At 39.3% G+C, this 20,128-nt stretch overlaps 1 protein-coding gene across 1 annotated transcript in view; it reads left to right on the forward strand.

The window, feature by feature from the left end:
• Positions 1-20,128, forward strand: part of LOC117369845 (glypican-5-like) — a 106,985-nt gene that overhangs the window by 56,690 nt on the left and 30,167 nt on the right. The window contains exon 9 of the mRNA XM_055221528.1: positions 5,624-5,780. Within this exon, the coding sequence (XP_055077503.1) occupies positions 5,624-5,780 (157 nt within the window). The remainder of the gene's footprint in view (positions 1-5,623; positions 5,781-20,128) is intronic.

Below are 20,128 nucleotides of genomic sequence, written 5' to 3' on the forward strand. Positions count from 1 at the left end.
CAGGTCTGATTTCTTATATATACATAGAAAAATTATTATAATACAATCAGTCATATAACCAAATTTATTTTGTCTGTCTTTTATTCACTCTATGGTTCCCTACCAAATCTAGTCCTGAAACTTTTTGCAGTCAGTCCGCATAGCGTACATTGCGTTATACTGATCAATAGCAAAAGACGAAGTTTAAATCCGTCAACTGGACAAATCGTTGTAGGAGTGAAGACGTTTTGCTGCATCCAAGCCGCTGAAGAACTGAAGAAGTGGCTTGGATGAGTAGCGAAACGTCTTCACTCCTGCAACGATTTGTCCAGTTGACAGATTTAAACTTTGTCTTTTGCTAAGAATTGAGTAATAAAAAAAAAGATACTAAACTAAACTAGAGTCTCACACACAAGGTTAGACACAAGGACAAACAAGTGACAAACAAAACAAATTAAGACACATACAAAATGGCAGACAGGCCACACACAGGCAGCCGCCCTGAACAGGTGAGCTGCAGGTGAGACACAGGATTGGCCAGGCTGGGAAACAGTCCTCCATTGTTCAGCAAGAGCTCACATAGACAGGATTTCTTGTGGATTTCTTTCACAAACCTGACTCTTTCTAGGTCTGGAGGATGGCATCTTCCTGCTTGTTTCCATGGAAATGTTGTTCCTTTGGCTATAATCTTAGACAGTATTACAGAAAACATATCTATCTCCATGGAGAATGTTCCAAAGTGTGGTTTTAACTTTCTATTTAAATAAAATCATACAGATGATGTTCCACTTCCAGAAAGGTACACATTATGTCTTTAAGATGACATAAGTTTATTTAAATGTCTTTTTATTCATCTAAAAAGGGCAGAAAACAGTATTCAGAAACATTTTTGGTAGAGGCATCCTACAGATTGAACTAGTGAAATTAATCTCCATAGTAACGTAGTATTTTGGCCCAGTTTTTACTCTAATACTAGACATTTTTTTCACATTTTTGTATACCATATGTTTTTTTTTTTCAGTTGTATGTGTTATGCTTTTCACCTTATCTCTATTCTCACCATGACTCTATATTTATGTACCACCTCTTGCACCTCCCCATCCAGTGCACATTTATCACACTGTTTACCAATTACAAGTCCCTGTCACCGTGGAAACCCAATATTTTTTTGTCCACTGCTGCAGGAGAATATCACTTCATTAGCGAAAACAAAAACTAGCTATAGATTAGATCAAATGTTGTATGTCACACTCTTTCCACTGGGACTTAAGTCACATGTCCCAGCATGCACTGGGCCAGTTAAGTGAGCGCTGTGATATGGATTCAACATAAAGAGAGTCACCTCCATTAGCCTCTGCTGGCGCTGTGACCTGTGTGGGATCACTCTCATTATGTGCAAATTGTCATGTTTTGTTTACTTCAGTGGCAGTGTGCAATAGGAAATATGCATGTTAATCAAGCATCTGGTGTGGGTGGAATTATATTGATCAGAAATCACTAAAAATCTACCGCAAATTTCGGACTATAAGCTACTACTTTTTCCCACACTTTTAGCCCTGCGGCCTATATAACGGTGCAGTTAATTTATAGAGTTTTACTGGTTAACAGCCATCAGGGGGCACTCTCTAGCAGTAAACGCAAAAGTGAGACAGACTTGGGGAAAGATTATGAGCTGAAGAATACACTAGTTTTGATTTTGAACTGTCATTTTGTGCATCATGCAAACCCCTTCAACATTGAAAACACATGAAGAAATGCAAATGATGCAGCTTTTAAGATAAAGGCAATGGATCTGGTGTCAAAGAAGGAAATAGAGCCACTGCACGTAAGTTTGTCCATCAATGAACTGATGGTGCGACGTTGGAGGCGGCAGCGGGAAGAACTTAGTCATTGTAAAAAGACAACAAAAGCTTTGAGAGGAAATAAAAACAGATGGCCTGTGTGCTGTTTTATTTTCTAAAGATGCAGGTATGTTCATCCTGTGTCGATGGCGTGTTACTGTCATGTTGGTGCCGATTTACAGACACAGTTTGAAAAAAAAAGTGTCTTAAATTAAAACTCCGTGTGCCATCTTTCTGTGTAAATATCTCAGTGTAACAACATATTTGTAACATGCAGCTTATATTCTATATTATATTCAAGTGCGGCTTATATGTGTATGTAATTGATTTTATTTTCAAATTTAGCTGGTGCAGCTTATATTCAGGTGCACACAATATTCTGAAATTTACAGTACATACAAAAAACAGTTTAAGGTTAGGGTTGGAATGTTAATTGAGATCGGAATCCTCATTTTTAATCTTTTATTTATTTATTTTACTTTTTTTTTTTTTTAAACCATACATACAAGTTAAACATTTTTATAAACAAGCGTGGATATTTTTAGTAACCCATTTTCACAGAGCCGACTGTTTAGTTCCGGTTCTCTCTAAAGGTGCAAAGTCGCACTTCCTGCTCCATTCATCGAGTGTTGGAAATTAGCCGAGTCATGCTAAAATGAATCAATATTTAAATACTAGGCAGCGGACAATGAGTTACAGACGGCATGATCTTTACTGTGATGTAAATACTTCACTGGAAGAAGCTTCTGTGTTTCGAAATGTTGGTATTTGTGTCTTGAAGCTAATGCTAATGCTAACTGAAATTCAAATGAATCAGTGATGGACTTGTCATTAGACATATTTTCAAAAAGTCGTTTTGTTCTATTTTGGGATTTAGATTAGCTTAGCATTAGCATTAGCTTTTAGAGGCAAATACCTACTTTTATAAACAGGTTTCCTCTGGTTAAGTGTTTATATCATCGTAAAAGTCTTAACACCGATCATCCGTCTGTAACCCACTGTTCTCTGTCTAATATTTAAATATTGATTTATTTTAGCCAGACTCTGCTAAATCTTTACAGCGAAAGAACTGAGCAGGAAGAGCGGCTCCGCACTTTTGGAGAGAACTGGAACCAGCTGAGTGGCTCCATGAAGAGGAAAGTGTCGAGTCTAGAGACGATCCTCTGTCAGAGAAATGTGTGGTCTGGAAAAGAAATCAGACTCTGCAGGAAGAAACTGAACAAATGTCTGTGTGTTAATGGTAATATGGTCTGTGTACAGCAGCATGCTAGCTAGCTCACTGCGTCTCAATGCTAACAGACGCTTTTTTTAAATCATAAAATAAACAAGCTATTAAAATTCAAACTCATCAAAATAAACACTACCCAAGTATTTTTATATGTAGAATACTTCAGTTTGTGTCGCAGTTTTAATATTCATTACACCTCAAAATTAGGATTAGCGTTAACATTGAGACACAAATATCTTTCTTGTGTTATTTGTGATGTGTTTAAAGTGTTGTCAGTGACATGCACCCACAGCTCCCTATCCACTGTCTGACCCTAACCCGGTAACCTCTGACCCCTGACTCCTAAACCACCTGCAGCTCCCTGTCCACTGTCTGATTCTTAAATATTTATTTATTTTAGCTTGACTCTGCAAAAACCTCATAGAGATAAAACTGGACAGGAAGTAGTGTTGCTAACAGTGAGGTTGGGGGCACGGTTGTGCACTGAGCACATTATAAAAAGTAATTTTTATTAGTTTTTAATCACACAAATACACATTTATTGAAAATTGCCGTCAGTCAGCATTAGACTTGATCATGATAAATTATTTCTGTATTAAAATAATTATTCGTATCATATTCATTTGTACTGTGAACTATATTTTATTGAATATTTGACCAGGTACGGCAGGTCAAACGACATCACATTCTCATTTGCAATTTAGACTTTATGACTATATTTAAAACTATGAAAGTAGAGCATTAAATATCTTATAGTTATAGTTAAAAGCAAGAACTACCCAATATAATGTTGTAAAAAGATGTATTGTGTTACTACTGTGTCTGGTCACTGGGGAAATTAGTGATAGTGACAAATAACTTGATCCAATTTTAGTTTTGCCCTGGACACATCCTTTATTTAGGGCAAGTTATGGAATGTGCTGGAAGTAGTTTTACAGATTTACACACTATCCCTGCAACCTAATTTTTCTGCAGGACTGACAGTATTTTGACATGACTGAACACTATTTTTGTAAATAACTGCTGCTTAATTAGTGTTGTCACAATACTAAAATTTCAAACTTGATTTATTAAGGCATAGACTCGATACTGATGCCACACTAATAATAATAATAATAATAATAATAATAATAATGCACTTTTCCAGATGCTCAAAGTTGCTTTACAATTTTTGCATTATTCATTCACTTCACACTCAGTGGTGGCAAGATACGAGGCACAGCTGCCCTGGGACAGACTGCCAAGGCTGCCAATTCGTGCCATTGGCCATTCACACACACAAACCACTTTCATACTAGACAATGTGGGTGAAGTGTCTTGCCTAAGGACACCACAACAGTTTTTGCCACTGGCGGCCCACTGTGGTAAACCCTAGTATTCCCAGTGGTCTCCCATCCAAGTCCTGACAACAACAACCAACAACAACAACAACCAACAACAACAACCATCAACAATCAACCACAATCAACAACAACCAACATCAACAACCAACCACAATCAACAACAATAACCAACAACAACAACAACAACCAACAACAATCAACAACCAACAACAACAAAACAACAACAAACAACACTCTTTCTGTAGACAAAATAGAGTGTGATTTTCCACATACACATTCATACTTTGTTTTCTATTCCCATGTGTCTTATATCTGTGTGATCCCTCAGTGTCCATTAGGTTCATAGTGATCCATGAGTGTAAACCAGGGCTGTCCAAACTACTGCCCAGAGGCTAAATGCGGCCAATTTTTGTTGGCCCTCATGCCTCCTCTTAAACTGGCTCAACTGATCAGGAAGTATTTTTTTGTACAAACTGAAGAGATTTTACCTCTATAACCTGAATAACATCACATTGCATTGTGACACAGACCTAAAAATAATCTTTCAAGTCTTACCAAACGTACAATGTCTCTGTCAAACCTGTGTTAAATGCACTGTTTGACGTTTCGACACTGGTCTGTGGCCCTCTGCTTCAAATATGTTTCATTATGTGGCCCTTGGTGAAAAAAGTTTGGACACCCCTGGTGTAAATTATGTCTTATACTTGATCTCAGAAGAAGAGGAAGGAGGAGACAGTGTAAAGGAATGGAGAGAAGGGAGGGAAGACGAGAGGAAAGAGGAGATGAGAGAGAGAAAGGGGAGTGATAGTGGGAGAGGAAGGAGGTAAAAGAATGGGAAGAAAGAGAGGAGGGAGGAAGAGGAGAGACAGAGGACAGATGAGGAGAGAGGGAGAGAAAAGAGAGAGGAGGGCAGTGCTCAGTGGTCCAGGTAGGTTCCATAGTGGCTCTAGTCTATGTGTCCTACTTGTTCTGACACAGCTCCAGATCATTCTAAAGCTTCAGGAAAGGTTCACTTCTGTCCTGTGAATGTGATTTTTTTGTATCAATACCTACTCAAACGTATCTCAAAAGTATCTAGTTTCAATACTAGTTTTAGTATTGCTTAATATCTCATTTTCGATACAGATTCGCAGAGTTTTGTTATTATTAGTTAGTTCATATTCAGTGTATATTGTAACATAAGTCAAGTTCTAAACTACTATAGTCTATTTCTACCTCTTTACTGTTTGTAGGAGCTGGTAGCAGAACTTGGTTGGTCGATGAAGCCCAGCGTGAGAGAAGAGGAGCCTGTAGAGGGGAGCTCACCCACGGGGAGAGCCGAGGGAGGCAGCGGAGACGAGGAGTGCGATGATGAAGATGGTTGTGAAGGATCTGGAGCACAGGATGGCGGTGAGTCACATGATTACACCTGCAACGCAAGCAAAAGCAAACATCAACATGCACCTCCACGCACTTCTGCTTCTCGGGGACCTCACATTGGTTTACATTCATTTCCTGGAGTCTAGTTATAATTATTAAAGGTCCCATGTTACACAAAACTGACCCTTGTGAACTTTAAGCCATGTTATAATGCTGTTACCTCTGCAAAAACACAACTCAAAACACAACTTCGGGTCTTTGTGATGAGGAAACAACATTAAAACAGATCAGAAAATAGTGTAATATGGGCCCTTTAAACTACATACAGTATATTTTGTTTATTTTCATTTATGCATTGTTATTTTTAAAAAAGGCTACCGAACATTTTCAACCCAATGTGTACGACACTGACTCAGAGTTCAGTGATGTGGGGTAGGTCAAAACACAAGTTGACTCAGCAGTGTTACTCATACAAGCTTGAAACAGTCAAAATACAACTTTGACTAAGCGAAAAATGAGGAAGCACTGTTATAACATGATTCAAAGGTTATAAAAATTTATTTAGTGTAATATCCCCCCTTTTAACTTACCTGGGATCCAAAATACACACTTCTTGGACGAGGCTTAAGATGCAATGGAGGACACAGGGACTAGACTGATACCAACCTGTATAAAAAACACAGAGAGAGATCAGTCTGGATTAGCCAGGCGACCCTTTAACTATAGTTACTACTTGCTTAACCTTAACCTAAACCCTGACCTGAACCTGCTTTACCCGTATGTGGACTTCTCTAAAATCACATTGTTGATCTAATAATAAATAATTTACATAATGAGGATTTGATTTTGGTCCCAGTAAGAGGCAGGTCCCAATGGTGTGAGTGTGTGTATGTGTGTATATAGACTTTGTAATAAATACCCACCCACATCCTCCTGAGAAACATATGCACGACAAGTACAGTTTATGCAAAGACACATGTTTACAAACTGTTTAATACCAGCCTCCATTTTGTATGTAAACCAGACAGATCCATGACCTGCTGTTATCATGCTTTGAGTAATATATCAAGACACTTAAGTGAGTTAAACTGGATGTTGACGATCAGACGAGTGTGAACCATAGTCTGTATAAAGAAGTGGACTAAGTGAGTGTGATGTCACCCGTTCGGCTCAAGTCAAATGAAGCTCATCGATGCTAGCAGTTATAGCGGCGAATTTAGACCCCCAGTTCCATATTTGGAATTCAGACTGCGAGTATCATAACAACCAAAGAGCCAATCCGGAGCAAGGCTGTTGAAGGTAACGCTTCAAAGGTGCGCTAAACGGGGCGGATGCTTAGCAACGCTGTCAATCAAACTTGTTGTTAACTTTAGCAGGAGCGACTTCAGGGTAAGAAGGTGCCTGATTTGTCTGTTATTAATGTTCATGTCTTGAATCACGGAGAAAAATTGCGAAATAATAACACTAGGGACATGTTACAGTGGTCCTTCGTTTATTGCGGGGGTTACATTCTAAAAATAACCCGCAATAGGCGAAATCTGCAAAGTATTCAGCTTTATTTTTTACAATTATTCTATATGTTTTGCAACTGTAAAACCCCTCACCACACACTTTATACACTTTTCTCAGACAGACATTAACCTTTTCTCACATTTCTCTCTTGTTTTAACACTCTCAAGGTTCAAACCTTCGTAGGTGCCTTTGTTGGTGCAGAACGTTTCATCGACAAAACTTGCACACATACAGTACTTCAGAGTCACACTGCGATCCAACATTTATGTAAATTTGACTGAACACATTCTGTACTGTACAGGAGACATGGCACAGAATAGATTGACAATGGTCTACAGTCCCTCAGCCAATCAGGACACAGAACACAGTGCACGTTCATACACTGTAAAAAAGCATGCAAAATAGTACAAAAAAACCCTGCAAAACAGCGAGGCCATGAAAGGTGAACTGCGATATAGTGATGGACAAATGTAATATGAACATTTTAAGACCAAAATGACAAGTCTGACAACAGCAGTTACAGAGAGAGGGGTGACAAATTTTCAAAGTAAAGTGAATTGGAGCTAGCACATTTAAATATACAGTCTAAGGTTTGAACTAAGGAGCCGTCCTGCTATAGTCCTGGTTTACTTCTGATATATCCAAAGTTCAGTCTGGGTTCTTTTAGTGACATTTCTGGAATGTTTTGTCTTGTGACATGTAACAAAATTGGCTTGATCGGATTATTTTAATATGAAAACTCTCAACAATATTATGTTACTTTTACTATAAAATTAAGTGTGTGCTTTTTGACCAGCAAAACATGTAAGGATTGTTGTTTAATCCGCTTATACCATGGCCCCATCAAATGGAAGTAGTTCTCTTTTAAATCTGACACCTTTTAGTGGTCTGTGGACGTTTAAAGCATTATTTATTTATGTTTTAGTTGAAGCTAGTCCTTCCTAACAGATGTTCATTTGTTTATCTATTATTTACCGATTGCGGTTATACAGAAATAATGCACAGATGTTAACCTTAGAATTCTCACTGATCATGGTATAAAGTTTTGTTAACAGACGAGCGAGTAAACTGCATGAACTATAACTCTCAGCCAACATTATGTTATTTTATGCTTTTGAAATAAATCTATAACTTTTCAGAGATCATAAAGTTGAAATGAATTTGTACTATCTTCAAAAAGTCTTCAAAAATCCACACTTTTATCTCTTATTCATTCTTTTTTCCTCTTTCTTTCTGCTGACCTCAGGATTTCACACTCATAGTTACTTCTTCAAATCTAACAGGTCACACCCAAAAGAAAGAACCTCTTATCATTTATTCAGCTGCTGACTTATTCATGATCTGATGCATAAAACATCCATGGACCTACCACTGCCTTGGGGCGCTCCACCTCAGCTCGTCCATCTGCGTTTCCCACAGTATAAAAAGTGACTTAAAAAACTTGAGTCGTAATGTACTTCCTGGTTGTACTTCCTGTTTATAAATGCAACCTAATCTAACCCATGTGCCCAAGTATCTTTTGATTTTGGCCCCTGAATGGACCCCATGATTTTGGAGGATGGTTTCATTTATAAGACCATAAAGGTGATAATTTTTCATTTGGAACAATATTGTAAATGTTTAGTTATCATAAGTCTAGTTTAAGGTTGTGAAAACTACTTCCTGTTTTCCGGTTCAGCCTTTTACTGTAATATTTGAAGTCTTACCTGACAGAGCACTATTTAAGAAACAACTGAAAAGTAAAATATAAAGTTTTGGGTTCACTGGTTTGTTTACTAGTAGGCCAAAGTGGTATGTATATGTTCATTCATATGCAGTTTTGTGTGTATATGTTAAATTAAAGAGGACCCATAGAGTGCACACATTTAAAGAGGACCCATAGAGCGCACACATTTAAACAGGACCCACAGAGTGCACACATTTAAACACAATAACATTTCAAATTGACCTTATATGAAACTAGGGCTGATTGATTTGGAGAACAAAATATGTGTTTATGACAAATTGTGTTGTGATTAGTTTTCCGTTGTGTGTTTGTGTTAACTCAGATTGCGATTTTGATTTGTTTACACAGCCCTATATGAAACCCAGCGCTCGCACAAATATCCCTAACACAAACAGTACTTGGTTGATAATATTGCAGTCCCCATTAGAGGTGGCCTACACCCCGAAGCTACGACCGCTTCACTGTCCAGACCTAAAATTAGCTGCAATAACTCATACTGAACCAGATGCCACGCACAGTAACCGTCCTCTCTGCTGTTTTCCATGACTCAGTACTTTGTGAATATAGGCTGCATCGTCATGGCGACTCTGACCCTACATAAGGTCACGTCAATATATCGCAGCGCCTGATTGGTGGTTTGACTTCCTGTTGGTTTGACTGAACGGAAAGAAGTTTTGTCGTTATAGAAGTTTTGTTGGAGTGGTATTTTTAGTGAAGCGCTGCTGCTATGTTCTTCTCCATCGTCGCCCTGTACGCAGAGGTCATGTGACTGATGATCACAGGATGAGGGTTCAATTCCCAGACGCCACTGTAGAACAAGGTCACAGTGGCATGTTTTACTTGTCTTTTGCGGTTACTTTTTGTTATCACTCCTACATTTTAAATATATACCTTTGGTTTTGTATTTATTCACCTTTTTTGTTGAGTAGTTTGGGGATCTCAACAAACTGTAGGTGATATTTGGAACGATATAGGCCTAAACTGACTATTTTACTCTAGGACTAGTTATGTAGCCTCATATTTTGACTGTATTTTTTATGTGTTTTATTGTATCTTTATGTCCTTTTTGTATCTTAAAGTGGGAGTATTGTGCCAAATTGACTTTGTGGAGCTTTCTACCTTTTGTTATAACGTTATTCCCTCATCAAAAACATGCCTGAAAAGGTTTTAGATGTCATCCATGCATGTTTGAGTAATCTAGCGATCTCTCCAGGGCCTTATTCGAACCCTCCTTGTGGTTACCTGTACGATTCTGTCCAAAGCTCCGCCCACAAGCCTACATCACCCATGCTCCCACATGACAATTCTCCATAAATATACAAAAACATGACACAAAACTGTACACTACAACTTCACAAACCTGATGTGATGTGTAGTAGTTTCATTGTCAGGATGCATGCTGATTTGTTGTGATAGTACTCTGAAGGGGGAGTGATTTAGCACAGAGAGCAAAGGGAGGGGAGACTATTAAAACATGTTAATACGTTGTTTCAGTGAATATAGCAATTTCAAAACAATACAAGGAAACATGGTGATCTAAATGAGTTATGTGTTAAAAATACCCCCCCTTTAATACCCCATAGAAGTAAGATACCCCCCTTTAATACCCCATAGAAGTAAAATACCCCCTCTTTAATACCCCGTAGAAGTGAAATACCCCCTTTAATACCCCATAGAAGTAAAATACCCCGTTTAATACCCCATAGAAGTAAAATGCCCCCTCTTTCACTCTACTCAAAGTATTAGTAATGTTCTAATCTAGTTTGATTTGAGTTTATTTTAATATTTATCGTTTTTTATTATACATTTTTGATGTTTTTAGTCTTCTGCTTTTCTTTGAACTTTGTATTGCAACACTGGAATTTCCCCAGGGTTTGATAAATAAAGGTTTTCTTATCTTAGGTTTGATGAATACACCCAGTAAGGCATGTTTTACTGGGTTGAATATCTTTTCTCTCTGTATACTGTCTTACACCATGTTCACCTGTTAGCAGTTGATGAGCTTATATTTGAACTGCTAATTAATAAGAAGAACACACACTTGCATCCATCTGAGATTATATAAAATGGAAGAAATAACGTTGTCAATCTCACTGCATTAATTTCATGGTCTGCATTTCCCAAAACACATGTTAAATAGTCAACGGTCACATTTTTATCGAGTACTTTTCCACCTTCAAGACACTCAAAGCACTTTACGTCAAGAAACCACTCACACATTCACAGACACAGAGGGTGACATGAGTTGTGTGTCTTGCCCAAGGACACAACAAACAGCATTCATCTGTGGGAGCTGGGATCGCACCGCCAACCGGTGAGTCAGTGTATCTGACCGCTCAACCAATGCTGTTTATGTCGAGAGTGGGATTCGAACTGCCAACCTTCAGATCAGTAGAAAAATGCTCTACCAACTGAGCCGCCGTCACCGCCCACATTCAGATCATTAACATACTGTAGTTTAAAAGTTTGAAATCAGCACTAACAAGCTGTTTGACATCCCCACGTCAATAAATCCTATACCAACGTCATTGATTTTTATGTCAACAAACTGTTTCATACAAGGACGAGCGCTAATTACAAACACAATACAACAATACAACCGACACAACAGACACATCATCAGCTGAAACCACAGCTGCCTCTTTATGTCGTTTAATACAATCTCATGTGATTTTTATTTCAGCTTCTCCTCTGAAGTTGGATTTGGAGTGATTCATGTTTGAGTCATTTCTAATTGCTTATTTTCAAGACACCATTTTAACACTACAGGTACTCGCCCACTGTGACGTACTAACTTTGTTCTTCAATTTTATTTTCTCAATCGGTGATACTCGTAGGATTCTGCAGTGTCGCTTAGTCATTTTGCTCACTAATGTGATGTGCAGCTGACCATAGGGGGCGCCGACAGCCCCCTATGGACAGCTGAACAGTTGTTGTGATGACGTTCACGGCGACGTCAGCTCCCATTGGACACTGCAGTTTTCTAAAGTGGAAGTCAGTGGATTTGTTTCTTTTATTACATTGTTTTAGATGAATATTGTGATTTAAAATCTGCAAATTATAACATAATTATCTATACTATAGAGCAGGGGTCACCAACCTTTTTTAACCTGAGAGCTACTTTATGGGCACTGAGTCATACAAAGGGCTACCAGTTTGAGACGCTCTTCTGAAATAACACATTTTTAGGCCCGAGCCCATACAGGGCGTAGGGCCTATTGCTTCCGCAGACTGTTTTCACGAAGTTGTGCCCTTCGTTTAGCTCTGGGCTTGTTCTGCCCATAGTGTGCGTCCCCGTGGGGAGTGCGTGTCCCCGTGGGTAATTAGTGTGGAGTTTTGTGAGACGTGGTGAAGTGTCCCTCCACATTGTGCCGCTTTGCCGTCACCACAATCGCTCCACAGATGAGATACGCGCAGGTTTCTTTTACAGTCTTAAATCATTGTGAAAGTGATCTCTTTATTTTCTACCATGTTTTGGAGTAAGAAACTGCATTCAGCGCATCCTCACAGCGCTCGCGAGCGGAGCACTGGTTTTGTCACGCGCACAATACTGACCTTTGAAGTGAGTAGGTCAAAGTTCACCTTAACTTATCTAAACTTCACGTATAATGAACATATTTTTAAGATATTGTCATTTTTAAATCTAGATAAACGCAAGGGTGATAAAAAAATAGCAACAGAATAAAATTAAATTTTAGATGCAGCTCATTAGTGACTTGTGCTATTTTTAGAACCGGTCTGCGGGCGACTCATGTGGGGCTTGGGGGCGACATGGCGCCCGCGGGCACAGGGTTGGTGACCGCTGCTATAGTGACACAAGCACAATAGGGCTGATTTAAAGGGGACATATTATGCAAAGTTTATATTTAAGAGCTTTTAACAATGTTTTAATTGTTTTTACTTCTCATTGACTAAGACTATTCAGAGTGATGTTTGCGTAATCTTCATTCTCCAGCATCGAAGGCCACATTGTTGCCCCACACATGCTTACATCTTTTTACTGACTTAAGTCTCAGTTTTTTTTCTTTAACTGTGACACATGCTAAATTTAAGAGTGTCATAGAGCAATTTCTGCCCAATAAAAAAATTAATTAATTAAATGTTTTCTGCTTGCTAGTGTGATTTTCAGTTATCTATATAAAGCAAGTCAAATAGCTGTTTTCCCCCGCCCGCCATAAATGCGTCACAGAGACATTTTTTGTGCAGTGAACAAACATTTTAAATCAGCTGCTTGCTTGCGTGATGTGCATCTATCTACAGCCTCGTTTTCATAGGGCCGGTACAGAGCCCCCTTTTAGGGGTCCAAAATGGCCACTTCCAGAGGGGTTTGGAGCGCTTGGAACCTGGGACCGATGCTGGTCACGCCCCAGCGCAGTCATTGGTGGGCCAGCAGCTACTCCAGCCAAGTCGTGTTTCCATGCTTTGGCTCCGGGTCCAGGGACAGGGCTCTGCTATGTGAACAACTGACATCACCTAAACATAACTAATATTAACTTAATAAAATCTAAATCGTACCTGAATCATACTCTCATAAGGCTGTGGATCTTGCCAGATCTGTGTCATGCCCAAAAGCTGCCCGGGCCGTTTGTGATCGAAACGCTCTCCCGCTGGAGGTGCCCCCCTTCCCCCCAACTGTTCTGCACCAAGTGAACCGTGCCAGTGGAAATGAGGCTAATAAGAACTCAGAGCACCCGTTTTGTTGCTTTGGTTCAATATTGTGATGTAAAAAGTCCAATGTCTGTGTAATTCCTCAGCCGTCTAGGTCTGATCAATCGCAAAAGATGAAGTTTAAATCTGTCAACTGGACAAATCGTTGTAGGAGTGAAGACGTTTGGCTGCTCATCCAGGCCGCTTCTTCAGTTTTCGTCAAATTACTGGTGGACACTGCCTTATGTCTGTCTGAACTAACTGGGCTAACTACACTGAAACTGTAAACATATTTTCTCCAGTTTCAGCCTTTAATGGCCCTAGTCAGCCTTTAATGGCCCTCCTATTGTTCTCTTTTGTTTGCTTTGGGTCTGGCAGTGTTCATCGGTAATCAGACCAGAACTGAAGAAGTGGCTCGGATGAGCAACCAAACGTCTTCACTCCTACAACGATTCTTCCATTTGACAGATTTAAACTTAGTCTTTTTCTATAAAAAGTAAAATGTATAAAATGTAAAATTATGTAAAAAATCCACTGTTCACTAGTGTGATCTGCAGCTGTCAATAGTAAGTCAGAGCCCCTGTTTCGTTTACCAAGTCGTTTTAGATCAATATTGTCTGAAAAGTCCAATATATAAGATAATGATCCACGTACATCTCATGATAGCTGTATAGCAGACAAAAGCATCATATTTGAAATGTTTGCTTCTTTATCTGGCCGTGGCAAACATAAATACAGACCAGTGTGAGTGTCGGGACCATAGGAGCGTTTGTCAGAGCCTTTCTTCTAACCTTGATACGCCGGATCTGTGAAACAAACACCTCCCACAGGGCTGCAAACTGGTACGCTGCCTATTTACACAGAAAATTGCTAGTTATGATTTAGCGATCCGGCGGCGTGCGGCGTCTTTCAGCCCACAATGAATTCCAAGTAAAGATCAGAAAAAATAGTGAGAAAGAGGATTTTGTCAGTGTCGCGTAGGCTTGTCTGTTTCCTTATGCATATCAACAAGCTCCTGATGCATTGGAGCCGAAGAGAGAAGCCAAACCAGACTCACAAATCACACTCAGAGACTAGACCAGACCATTTCCCTGTGAGTGATTTGGATTTCTGGGCTGAGACTCCATTAGTTTGCCAGCTGTGCTATAAAAGGTGAATGGCATACCTGCAGCTTCATAAATAACGATCTTGTTTTCTGTCCAATCAGCAGTGTTTCAGCAGAGAACAGATCTACGTTCATCGTGTCTCACATTGAACGACTGGTGAACTGAGGAGCGATTTTTATTTAAAGGTGCACGATGTAACTTTTCCGGATGTTGTCATAGAGACTGGTTTGCCTAAGAAAATTGAATTCTCTCAACTGGACTAAGGCTTTTAAGAGTCAATGATTGCATTTTTCCACTCATCTAAGTAGCTTCTTCTGGTCCAGATTTTGAAACTGTAACAATCTGATATTTTGAGTTTAGTTCAGAGTTGATACTTTTTGTTGTTCTTGTTCCTGTTTATGTGTTTTTGCTGCTGTTGTTGTTGTTAATGTAACTGCTTTCTTATGTGACATTTGGTTGCAATGACAACGCGTTGATGTGAAGGTTCTATTGATCAATTACTTCTTCAGGAAGGTTTTAGCTGCAGAAAACTCAAATGCTTCTTCACCATATTTAGTCCTGATTGAGTCTTTGTGTAGTCCTGTTTTAGTCCTGGGTGAGTCCTGGGTGAGTCCTGGTTTAGTCCTGACTCTGGAACCAGCGGGAGGCCAGGACTAAACCAAGACTAAACCAGGACTAAGCCAAGACTAAACCAGGACTAAGTCAAGACTAAATCAGGACTAAACCAGGACTAAGTCAAGACTAAATCAGGACTAAACCAGGGCTAAGTCAAGACCAAATCAGGACTAAACCAGGACTAAACCAGGACTAAACCAGGACTAAGCCAAGACTAACCCAGGACTAAACCAGGACTAAACCAGGACTAAGTCAAGACTAAATCAGGACTAAACCAGGACTAAGTCAAGACTAAACCAGGACTAAACCAGGGCTAAGTCAAGACCAAATCAGGACTAAACCAGGACTAAACCAGGACTAAGCCAAGACTAAACCAGGACTAAACCAGGACTAAACCAGGTCTAAACCAGGACGAAACCAGGATGAAACCAGGCCTAAACGAGGCCTGAACCAGGACTAACCCAGGACTAAACCAGGACTAGACCACTGGTAAATCAAACGGAATACATCCACAGATTCGACAGGCTGACAGGCTATGTTCAGATTACACTTGCAGTTTAGCACCTAGAATCTAGGTGCTAGATGATAACTGTGGCCCCAAACGTATAAGAGTGCTAATAACATACTGCAGAATATTCCAGGTGACAACATTTCCATGGAAAGTCCCATAGTGCATCTTTATCGGCTGCTGTTGTTTACAGCTGAAGTTCAAAAGCAGCGTTGAGTCAGTGACATTTGAGTATTGATTCATGAGGAGGTCAGATGATGAGACTGGAAACTTCATAACTTTGAGTAACTTTTGGCTAAATAGGTCACTAAACAGCGAATATACATTTCAGACATGCTCAAAGTCGATTATATTTTTTATTTAAGTCACATAAAAGACGCTGATGTTTTTTCCAAGAGCGGGCATAGCATGGCAAATGGCATTCAGACGTCAGAACAAAGGCAGAACTAAGCATCTCATTATGGGAGCTTAAGTTAGCGCTGTGCCATTTATAGACACTGAAGACAGACACTGCTTTGAAAACAGTGGTGAGTTTATGCTAATTAGGTTGTGTTTGTTCAGACTATGTGTTTTGTAATTAGACCACTGCACCCATGTATATTAATGTAAATGTTATACGACAAAAGACAACGTGATTAAGGCAATTAGTGAGAAATAAATAAAAAATAAGCATGCCAGGTCCATACGTTCATAATTGGTTTAATAAAGAGGACCTTAAAGAGGGGGTATTATGCAAAATTGAGCTGTGTTATAACACTGTTCCCTCGTAAAAACATGCTGGAAGAGGTTTTAAGTGTCATTCATGCATGTTTGACTAATCTAGTGATCTCTCCCCAGCCCTATTCAAACGTTCTCATGGTTAGATGTAAGATTTGTCCAAAGCTCCGCCCACAAGCTTATATAACCCACGCTTCCACACGACAATTCTCCATAAATATACAAAAACACAATATGAAACAATACACTACAGCTTCTCAAACTTGATTCGATGTGCAGTAGTTTCATTAACGGTGATTGTAATGTCATAGCAATGTGAAGGGGGAGGGGCTTTTGACTCAGATCATAAAAAATGAAAGTGAAACTAATAAAACATGTTAATATGTTTTGGGCAGATATAGCATTTTCAAAACAATAAAAGGAAACATGGTGATCGAAATATGTTATGTGTTACAGTTAATACCCAATACCCAAAGTAAAATACCCCCTCTTTAATACCCCATAGAAGTAACATACTCCCTCTTTAAGTTGCGCAGTACTATTCATATACTTAAATCTCTACCTCGTTCAAATACTATCCATAGGAGGTCTTTTTTCTCTCATTGTCTTCTCCTTTGTCTTTTAGTTCTGTCATTTCTCACCCCTGCTCCTCTCTCAGGCTCACAGTGATTAAACTGATTGATTTTCTCTTGTGGAAACCAGCTCGGTCTCCCCGATTTTTTTTTTCTATCGGCCTTGCTCCGCGGCTCTCTGTCTCCCCAGACACATCCAGGTCCGCTAACGTCAATAATGTAAATGTAATCACACATCCTCTGCTCTCCGGTCTGTTCTGTGGTCTCTCGGTGGCACACGCACAGAACTCCCACATCCCCATTACTCTTTCACGAGTCGTATTAAACCCGTGTTACGTGCAGAGGTCCGACCTGGCTGTGTGAACATACATCTCTGCATTAAAGGTCATTTGAGTGTGTGAGAGAATGTGGTTACACTGGGAGGGGGATCCATTCAGCGTCGCCATGGTAACCAGGTGGTCCATTGTCCCGTGGGACTCTCGGGGAGGGAGATTCAGAGAGAACAAAACAGATGAGGTGCGGTGTCATCTCTCTGGGGCATCATTTTGCACATGTTTTTTTCTGCATTTATGTAACGGATGGCTCAGGTTACGCTTTTTGGAGTTTTGGAGTTTGTATCGTTATGCAAGATACATTTCCTCTTTTATTTCCTATGTTCCTGAGTAATTTTTATGCTTTTTGTTACTTTTTGGTGGCATCTGCTTGTTTCCATGGAGACGTTATTGCTTTGTCTGAATGTGCTAAAGGTCTAAATGTTTTAAAGGTCCTATATTACACAAAATTGACTCTTGTGAACATTTAGTTGTGTTCGAATGTTGTTGCCTCCTTGAAAACATACCTGGAATTGTGTTTTGTTTCATTCACACATGTTTGAGTAATCCTGGTTTATTAGTCTGTCTACATCCGCAAAGCTCAAAATGCTCTGTTCCACTTTGTGATGTCATGAAGTGGTAGTTTTCAAGATAACAGCTCCTTTTACCTTAAGTTCAGTAGAGATTGGCAATTCCAGGGCTGAAATTATTCTAATGAAGGTATATGGAGTTTAAAAACACAGCGGAGCACTTCCTGTATTACCACATGATGACATCACAGAGTGTTTTCTGTTTGAGAGAAGAACTCAGCCTAAATATGCAGGGTTTGTGTGTTAAACATGTGTGAATGAAACAAAACACAACTCCAGGTCTGTTTGTGGTGAGGAAACAACATTAGAACATAGATCAGAAAACAAGCAGACATCACTAGGCCACAGGTCAGATCTCTGGAGAGGTGACCCATTTACAGTAAGAATGCATGTTTTTTAAGGTATTTTTGAGCAATAAAAATAGCTGCAACTGAAACATTTAAAAGATCTATATTTAATGCCATTAATGCCATTCTGTGAAACACTATTACAAATAAGTATGTCTCCATGGAAACAAGCACAAAAAAGTTACATGTTTTCCCCTTTAAATCTAAAGGTGATATGCGCTGCTAAGACTTGTTCCAAAATGGAACTCTTTGTTTGTCCAAATGATGTGGTCTCACGTTTATAGAGTGGATGGCGTGGGCAGACCTGATTTGCATAGCAATAGGCACTGTGTACAGCAGCACGTTAGCTAGCTTATTGTGTCCTAAAGCTAACAGTCCTTTTATTTAAATCAGAAAACATAAAATAAACAACCTATTAAAATTCAAATGAATTCGAATAAAGACTATGTAATTATAATTATATGTAGAATACTTCAGTTTTTGGTGTTGTTTTAATATTACTATGCCTCAAAATTTGCATTAGCGTTAGCATTGAGGCACAAACATGTCTCTTTCTAAACACAGAAGTGTCTCTGGTGAAGTACTGCAAATTCCGGACTATAGCGCAAACCTGAATATAGGTGATAAATTTGAAAAGAAACTCAATTTTTGTACATATATAAGCCGCAGGTTTTTATGTTGTAACACGAGATATTTACACAGAAAGACGATACATGGAATGTTTTTTTTTGTTTGTTTGTTTTAATTTTGCCTGAAAATCAACAGTACGACACCAACACAGGATGAATATACCTGACCTCTAACCCACCTGCAGCTCCCTGTCCACTGTCTGATCTTTAAATATTTACTCTATTCATTTTAGCTTGACTCTGCAAAAACCTCCTAGAGATAAAACTGGACAGGAAGTAGTGACGTTAACAGTGAGGAGCCTGTTAGAATGACATTTCTCTATTTTTATGTTTTATACTGAAATATTTTTTATAAGGTCTCGTAACAGAGACATTTTTACTTGTTTGTTTGGTATTCTAACTCCGCCGCTCCGAACCCTATATATGTCACCTTTCTTTTGTTACAAGAATAGAATTTCATAAATATCTGACACACGACATGACCATAAACAATATAGACCCGTTTATTTCTTGCTTCTATCTATCCCTCCTCCATCATCTCCTCCTCCTCCTCTTCCTCCTCCTCTTCCTTACCTCCCCGGGGCCAGATCCAGACAGCCTCCCCTAGTTATTCTGTCTTAAAGCGAAAGGCCATTTTTTCCCTGAACTCCGCTATCCCTCTCGCCTTAGGATAGTTTCATCTGCATCGCGAGCATCTACCACTGTCAAAAGAAAGCGAAAAGAACTATGAAACGTCTGAGCAGCCTTTTGATCTGCAGCCACTGTAAAACCTCTCCGAACAGCATTGATCAGTGCTGCAAAATTAGTGACCAGATTTTTAAAATAAAAAACTGAGACATTGGGTTGATGATAATAAACTTGGAGAAAAGAGCAGAAATAAGAATATTATTAAGCTCCTGATCCCCTCTCCACTCATTTGTGAATCAGTTTATAATATGAGAGACATAGCTAACCTGCTAGCCGCCGCGTTACAAATAGGAAGTGATTATTGGCGCGCTTCTGGCTCCATCGTCTCTGTCTCCAATTCACTTTACACTGAAAAACTATGTCTCCTCTTTCTGAAACTGCTGCTGTCAGACTCGTCATTTTGGTCTTAAA

This window comes from Periophthalmus magnuspinnatus, chromosome 4 (assembly GCF_009829125.3).
Source record: "Periophthalmus magnuspinnatus isolate fPerMag1 chromosome 4, fPerMag1.2.pri, whole genome shotgun sequence".
NCBI classification, from domain to species: domain Eukaryota; kingdom Metazoa; phylum Chordata; class Actinopteri; order Gobiiformes; family Gobiidae; genus Periophthalmus; species Periophthalmus magnuspinnatus.